Here is an 8,623-nt window from a genome sequence, read left to right as displayed (position 1 = left end):
GAGCTTTCCGTGTCAATTATGTATCTATACATCACATAATTTAGGACAACAAGATTGTACTCATGATATCAAATTTTCTGGCAGGTAACTAAATAAAGTGAAAGTGTGGAGGTTTTTTATTTTTGTCCTGCAATACAGAAACAACACCAGAGTGCATAAAAAATGTAATTGGGGGCTGGGGTTATGGCTCAGTGGTAGAGCACTTGCCTAGCATCTACGAGGCCCTGGGTTTGAGCCTCAGCACCACATAAAAATAAATATATAAAATAAAGGTATTTTGTTCAACTACATAAATATTTTAAACAAAATAAAATAAAATAATAAATATTTTAAAAAATGTAAATGGGTACAAAATTCAGTTATGACTTTTAAAATTCCAAATGAATAATTTATCGTATTTAGCTGGTATAAAAACTGCTTCTTTTATAAAAGGAAGAAGGTTGAACAAAAGGAACAAGCTTTGATTTTTGCTTTAAAAGGGTCAAGAAGCACCTACTTTTTGAGTTCCTATAGGAGTATTATCTCAACATCACCACTTGATGATGATGGTGATGATAGTGACAATAATGATTATTTACAATATAACATTCTTTTGTGGTCTATTATATGCCTGACATTTCATTTAGTTTACTGCATTTACTTTCTACAACCCAGTCTCATTTCATATATGAATATAACTAATTTTATAGATAAATGAACCAATCTCACGGTACACTTCTTATTGGCAGAAAATCCAATTCTAGCTGGTGCTTTCCCATTATACTGGGTCTACTCTTTTAAATAATGGATTATTTTCAAGTCTTGGCAAACGGTTATTTCAAAATTTCACAGTATGTATGTAACCTGTGCCCAAACAAAGCCTTTGAGTGTTCATTCAACAGCCACCCTTGGCCATGATGATAATGATTGACAATAGCAATGATGGTGGCAGAGAAGAAATTTCGTGTTTAATCTTATATCTTGGGACAATTCAAAGGGCCTGGTCTCCAAGAAAGGAGGTGTCCCCCCCAAGAAAGAGGATGATTGATTTATATAGAAGGTCACATACCATTAGAGAGAAGAACCCATACAAAAAACCAGGTTTATGTGGCTCTAAAGTCATATACTTTATCAATTTGCCCTCCTAAACCCAAGGTTTTGAATTTTGTCTTCACCTTATTGCCCATTCAATATTTTAGGATGTCAGAAATATGCTAATGTTTCCTCAGATAACAGACTTAAGGAGCAAAGCTTTATTACATTGCTTCCTTCACCATGGATGCCTTAAGAAGTATCTTTACACCAGCTCACAGTCTGACTGCCTTCATCTCCAAGTCAAGGGCTGGGTTTACAGTGCACATGTGTTTTCAGACAGGGGGTGACACCTCTCTTCTCCCAAGTTGCAGGACCACATGCCTTTGTGAGCTCCCTTTACCTGGGGTCTCCTGTACTCCTGGGCCTGGGCTGACTCAGACATCAGATGCTCTGTGCCAAGCAGACACAGAGCTAAGTCATCACAGAACCAAGAAAACAGGCCAGGGCATATCCTAGGCCCTCCTGGGAGTCTGGGCAAGGCGGGTGGGAGAGAGATGGGTGAGGTCTTGTCTGCTGGCTAACCTCATTTTGCCCAATTGTTTTGGAGGCGACTTCACTGGACACTGAGGGAGGAGTCAGCCCCCTCTGCTTCAACCCCAATTTACCTGCTCTTATCTGGTGCAGACACCTGCCTGCTCAAAGACTATTGTAAGCATATTTCTAACTTGGAAGCTTTGGGGCCTCCTCCCTTACAAAAAGATCCCCCAAGGAGAAATGGCAAAGGAGGAAAAGGCAGCATGCTCCGACCTCAGTGTGGACCATCCTCCTCCTCCAGTAAGTCTGTTCCTTAAAGCCCAGCCATTGATCCTGGAGGGCCTAATTGCTGCCTCAGTCTGGAGCAGAGAAATCAAAAGCAGACCCAGCCAGGAGAGGAGTGTGGCTTGGGGGATCCCTTCCACAGCCTGCCTGCACCCCTCTCCCCATGAGTTCCAGGGTTGGATGTCTTCTGCCTTATAAAACTGGCACGGTAAGCCCCTGCAATATTACATCATTCCAGCCAGAATTCCATCAGGCTGCTATGACCTTGAAGAATGATCTGGAGACATGAAAAGCTCCATAAATGGTATCATATGGTGAAAAAATTAAAATAACTACCAAGGGTATAGGGTTGGCTCAATTTTGTGAAATGATCCCAATAAGAGAAGTTGGAATTTGTTTCTGATACATTTTGCTCATATGGGAGAAAGGAATTCAAGGCTAAACAAGGAGTTCAGTAAAGAAAAATTCATTTTACATTACATTTCCCCCCCCCGGTTTCTTATCTTGTCTTTGTTTGTTAACAGAAAGCTGTTAAATTCTATGTATTTATCTGTTGATATTTTTCTTTAAAAATCCTTACTTAAAAAATAAATGTTTGTACAGGATTTCTATTTCCTAAATTTCAGTGAATATTTGCATTTTTTTTGTATTTTAGGGTCCATATTTACAATATAAGCAACTATATATACCAACTATATATATCCTCATACTTCATTGTGTATCATAATAACGTGGAGGAGTTTGTTAGCTATGTTATTTTAAAAGCCTTTCTCCAGAGTATAAATCAGTGGGACTTCTATGGGACCAAGAAATCAGCATTTTCAAGATGCTCCATAGCTGACTCTGATGCAGGAGACGATGCAAGATATTTTGGCAAAACATTAGGAGTGCATTCTAATTTCTGCCCTGTTTTTTTCTGAAATTGCTTTTCATAACTCTAAATGAAATCAAAAGCCTTGTAAAAATACTTCAGCAACAGAATTTGGACAAAAATACTGACTCTTAAATAATACTCTGGCTCCTTAGTAATAATGATTTGAAATCAATTAAATATTAAAATATGATATATCAGTTAAACACCCACAAGCATATGAGGGCTATCAGGAGGAAAACACAGTCTGTTCTAATGGCAATATAATCACTAACATTTATAGAGTAGCCATCCTATTTCAAGTATATTTATCACATTCTTAGTGCCTTTGAAATTGTTTGTATTTTCCCCCTAATTTCAACAAAAGATGGAATGGAGGGGAGCTATCCATCAGACACACACACCTTCTTCTTAAAAATATTTTTCTATTTCAGGGGAATAGAATGGAGAGTAGGGGACTGTTCCTTTAGATCTGTTCCCAATATCATGTCCCCCAAATCTCCTGAACTAGTAAGGCAGGCCTGTCCAGAGCCCTCAGGGAGAGATCATCTCACAAGAGGACAAAACCTTACTCCTTGGACTTAAAAGCAACTCTGACTACAGCATGTCTTTCACTCATACTTGTATACCAGTCCAACTTCCAAATGAACACATCACATGAGACTCCTATGGACACAAAGGATCCTGTGATTGACAACAGAAATGGTTGTTTGGCTGAGGATTATGCAAGATATTGACTGCAGCCCCAGCAAGCCTAGAGCAGTCCCACTTATCTTAAGCATTATTATATAGCAGAGATGGGCTTAAGAAGTCAGTGGGAGTTCAACACAGAGGATTCCAGGAAACTTAGTGAGGTTTTGTCACCCAAGGCCTCAGTGCACCAGCAGTGGAGGGGGGCAGCAGAGAGCAAAGGACCCAGCAGAAGGAGCAGCCATGGTCAGTAGGCATAGTGGGACCCAGGGGAAAAGGCAGGGGTAAGGCTCAGTGGCAGAGGATGAGCATGAAGTCCCCACATCTGCTTCCTGGACTTGTTTCTGAGTACAGGTTGAGTCAGGTCAGGCCCTCCCTCAAATAATTGGGGTTCTGTATGCATAGGTGGAACAAGGTCCCATCATGCTGAGTTCAGTGTTACTGTATCATTGCTTCCCCACAGCTTCCCTGTAAGGCAAATATTTTCCCCATGAAAAGACTGAGTCTTAAGCAACTGTATCTGTAATGATTGCCAGTTTTATTCCTCTGGCAAAGAAATCCAGAGGTAACTTGAGGTTTACATTTCCTTTTTATAGTTATTTCATCAAGAGTTTAGGTGCCCCCATTGCCCTTACAAGCTAGTTGCAAACTATTTTTGATCAACTATTACTTATTTAAAAAATCTTCAATTCTTTGTGTGTGTGAAAGGTATTCATTAAAAAATACACATAAGCAAAAAGCAAAACAAATACAAAACTTCACACCACACAGAAATAAGCACAGTTAAGTTTGAGATATGTATGTATGTATACACACACACAATTTGGAATTGTATCCTACATATGTGAGCTGATACTAAATATGCTGCTTTGTAACCTGTTACGTTTTTACTGTACATACAGAATGAACATATTTCCATGCATATGTGTGAAACTTTCCAATTGAAAAATAAACCTGGAAAGTAGGTCAAAATCCAAAATCCAATGAAATGCTGATAACAAAGAAACTACCTAAAACAATACCACCATGTAATTAAAAGTAAAATGAAAGTCAAAGATACATCAGAAAATGCTAACATAAAGAAAGCAGGGGCTCGATTTTAATATCAGACAAAAAGGAATTCAAGGCCTGAAACACACAGGATAAGGGCGGCTGCGAGAATGTCTTTGCTTCCAATGCATCATCACGAACTTATTTCTTACTCTTCTGATCTCTTCCCTAAGCCTTTCCAACTCATCTACTCCTCTAATCATTTCTTCAGGGTCCAAATGCCTAACAGGTATGTCCTCTTTAAATCCTTGGCCAGGTTGGGCAGGCCCTCCTCTAAGGTTTCCTTCTGCTTCCTGGCTTACACCTTCTTGGGAAGGTTGAGGGTTTCCTTCTGGTTCCTGTGGTACATCTTCGGAAGGATGGTCTTCTTCTGCCTTTGGCATGTTCTGTTTTCCTTCATTTTCTTCACAAGACTTTTGCATGTTGATTTTTTTTTATTATTTCCTTTTGGAATAAATTAATCCTAGGGAAAAAAAAAAAAAAGGATACAAAGCGACTAGGTGCCAAGCAAACAGACAGAGTATGTGTTCCCATAGTGACTGGCTTTTCTCATTCAGGTCCCTAATTTTCAAAAAAGTTTTCCAACTAGACAGGGCAAGATCTTCGGGCTCAACTCCCATGACTCCACCTCTTCCTCCACCTCCCTTCCCTCCGCTCTGGCTCTGGCTCTGGCTCCAGCTCCATCTAAGCTCCAGGAGCTCCAGCCCACCATTTTCCCAGCAGGCCCTGCTACAAGCCTCACCCAGCACCGAAAAGGGAGCAGCGCGGAAGCAATTAACCCTTCCCTCACCTCTGGTCTCCCACACTCCCGCCCTTTCAGGCTTTCCCAAATCATCCCAATCTGCAGCGTCTCACCTGAGGTAGCCCAGTGTCTGACCTCCCCTCCCCACTTGCATGCCTCTTTAGTCTCCCCCACTCCCCCCGCCCCATTTCCGCTGCAGGCTCTGCTCAGGCCTCCAGAGCTCAATCCGGATGGGGAGAGGCTGCGGCGCCCCCGGGATGTGCTTTGGTGTTATCCACACTTCCACCCCCACCCAAAGGGACCTGAAGCAATTACACCCTTCCACTGACCTGCAGGGATCCAGGAGATTTTCCTTCCTCTTCCCTCACCTCGATTTCTGTCGCGCTCGAAAGACCAAGAATACTGTAGACAAACGGGAGTACTTGGTGAAGAAGCCAGTGCATGGATCAAAGGGTCCCTTTTATGATTACAGGTTTTGCTTGTCTGAAGTTTCCCATGCCCTCATCAGCTCCCTCCTTTTATGACAAACCCGCCCTCCACCGCCCTCCACCGTGCCCACCTTTCCCTGCAAGCCAGCTGGGAGTGAAAACAGCAAGTTTTTCTACATTGTTTCTATGCACCCCCCTCTCTCGGGACCCTCAATTAGCTACACTTCTCTCTTTCCACCCCTCAGCTACTACCACCCCCCACCCAAGATTTCCTGCACAAAATGGGAGTTTTGCAGAAACACTAGAGTAGGGTAAGCAGTGAAGTCTCCGCTTGCATTCTGCTCTCTACCTCCTCTACCCCACGATCTCAAGTCAGCGCCCACCTTTATACTACCTGAAAGGATCCGGGGCACTTTTCTCCTTCTCCAGCAGAAGCGAGCTGCTTCGGAGAAACGGGGCCTGGACTGTAAGGACTTCTGCACACGTCGACTCTCTGTCACGTGAGTGCCACGTCATCAATAAGCTCAGGTCCTCAGTTACCCCTCCCATTGACACTGAAGCCCGCCCCCTACATTCCCTCTACTTGATAATGTCAGTCTTTCCCCCTATTTGCCAATCAGAGACAATAAAACTGCTATCTTCACCCTGGAGTATCTATTCGCCTTTTTCGGATTACCAGGGAAGATCCGCCTTTTACCGTTAATTGACCATTTCTCCTGCTTTAGGGAATCCATCTCTCTTTCTCTCCGGCTCCAGGGAATTATGTCTTTCTCTCTCCAGCTCCCTAAACGCCCACCTTCCCTCCCCCAAGGCCCCATAGTCTGTATCCCCTGGAATCTCAGCCAGCATTAAAATGAGTGAAGGTGGTAGATAAGGGGTACAGAGGCTGGAAAAGAATCTGGGGTGAAAGTGTGAGATTTTACTAGCCCCTTTGAATATTTTTATGGTGTGTTCTGTTTTAAGCAATCAGCATATTTTAAAAAGAATACCTCATACGCAATATCTAACACAATATGGAGAATTTAATTCAATAAGTCTTTTTATACCTCTGTTTTTATTTATTTATATGTGGTGCTGAGGATTGAACCCAGGGCCTCCCACACACTAGGCGATCGCTCTACCGCTGAGCCACAACGCAGCCTCACTTCAATCAATCTTTAAAACTACAAAAAGAGTTTTCTAATGGCTACAAATTAAATGATAGCATTTACAACATAGTGATGTGTTAGAACTCTTCTTCTTTTTTTTTTTTTTTAATATTTATTGTTTAGTTATTGGCAGACACAACATCTTCGTTTGTATGTGGTGCTGAGGATGGAACCCGGGCCGCACGCATGCCAGTCGAGCGCGCCACCGCTTGAGCCACATCCCCAGCCCAAAATCCTACTAAAAGAGCATCTTGTAAAAATTGACTCCCAAATTAATCTGTGGAAGGAGACCTTGTTTTATCTTGTTAGCAACTTAATATAGGTAATCCACTACTTTCTATTTCTGGCTGAAATCAAGTTCTCAACTGTTAAGTGTCTGAACTTTCCATTGATGACTTCTGGGAGCTTCCACTTGTGTTTCACATGAAAGCTTCAGACAGACCTCCTCTCCTCCTGTCCTCTGTAGGATCCAATGCCTTTGATAATTAGATAAGGCCACTACTGCTCATCTTAGCCTCCTTTCTACTGAATGAACTTTTTTTGGAACTCAAATGTTTGTTGGAGAAAATGCTGTTGTTGAGAAAGAAATGTTTGTAGGCAAATAACTCTCATAGTGAAACATTGAGAAAGGAGAGAGTTCCCTATATCTCACCATTGATTCTGAGGCTGTTAAACCAGTGGAAATGTTATTCATTCATTCATTGATCTCTTGAGATACTCTGATATTATTCACTATGCTCTGTTTTAAAAAAGAACTATCAACATGCATAATTGTTATGATAAGAAAGCAGAGATAACATCATTGCTGTAAAAAATAGTTTTTGTTCAAAGAAGAAATCAATTTCCCTGCAATCCAGAATTCATTGGTACCTGGAGATGTGGTGGTGCCTCAAATGACAATCTGATCATAGAGCCAGCTGGAGAGCCAAGAGGAGGGCGGGGTGGTCTCTTGTCTTGGGTGATCAGAGCAGGGTACCTCAGCCCAAAATACAACCCACCAAGGAGAACTAAAAGGTTGGAAAAATAAATATTTTGCTGGATTAATGTTTTATAACTTACATTTAAGCATGAAGAATTTATTGCACAATTGAAAGATAAAATTTCTATTATTTGATGGAGAGTTTTTAATATAAGCACATCCCCAATGACCCACCTCCTCCAGCTTTACCCTACCTGTCTAAAGTTAATCCCTATCAGTGAATTAATGCATTTCTTAGGTTGAGGTTCTTACCACCCAATCATTTCCACTTTAAACTTTCTTGCATTGTCTTGCACATAAGCATTTGGAGGACACCTAATATATAAATAATAACTGTAGGTTTGGACTATTTAAAATAGCCATTGGCCATATCCAGGTGAATGATCTTAAAAAAATCATTTCTGTAATACTTATTATCTCTTCCATATAATTCTTCCCACTGTATAAACTCCCAGCTGAATGATTCACACATTGTGGATGATTCTGGCAAGGACTTTCTAGTCATTCAGGGCATAATGCTTAAGAATTACTGTGAACCTGAAGTGCTATATCATAACCACTGCAGTTTCAAATGTCCATGGATTGATCTGCTTAGACTTTTAATATGTAATCTTATGCTCAAGATCCACCTCAGCCACATTCTATATATTTATTTTAAAAAGTCTTGAGATTGCTTTGCTTAAAGTTTGAGATCCTAATCTACATACAGAGTCTTGCTGGGTTAATAGGAAGCATGCCTCAGCTGTGCCATACTTGGGCCAGGCAACTTTTTCCTGTGACAGAAGCATATATGAGGGAGAAAGAGCATGGTTGCTGTGGATTGAGTGCTTTTAAAGAATTATATTTATATCAGAAAGAAAGCCTCTTGATTCTGCTTTAGCT

The 8,623-nt window shown here is 41.2% G+C and overlaps 1 protein-coding gene across 2 annotated transcripts; it reads right to left on the bottom strand.

The window, feature by feature from the left end:
• Positions 1–3,913: 3,913 nt before the first annotated feature.
• Positions 3,914–6,105, bottom strand: Tceal8 (transcription elongation factor A like 8). Of its 2 annotated transcripts, none has more exons than XM_071606874.1 (3): positions 5,998–6,105; positions 5,516–5,588; positions 3,914–4,907 (listed from the first exon to the last, which is right to left on the bottom strand). In XM_071606874.1, the coding sequence occupies exon 3, from the start codon at positions 4,864–4,866 to the stop codon at positions 4,516–4,518; it is 351 nt and encodes a 116-aa protein (XP_071462975.1). In that variant the 5' UTR covers positions 4,867–4,907; positions 5,516–5,588; positions 5,998–6,105; the 3' UTR covers positions 3,914–4,515. The 2 variants fall into 2 exon arrangements, with proteins under 2 accessions (XP_071462975.1, XP_027788626.2); XM_027932825.2 differs by having other exon boundaries at positions 6,009–6,105.
• Positions 6,106–8,623: the final 2,518 nt, after the last annotated feature.

Source organism: Marmota flaviventris, chromosome X (genome assembly GCF_047511675.1).
Source record: "Marmota flaviventris isolate mMarFla1 chromosome X, mMarFla1.hap1, whole genome shotgun sequence".
NCBI lineage: Eukaryota > Metazoa > Chordata > Mammalia > Rodentia > Sciuridae > Marmota > Marmota flaviventris.
Note: the sequence above shows the minus strand (reverse complement) of the source record. Positions and strands in the feature narration are given on the sequence as shown.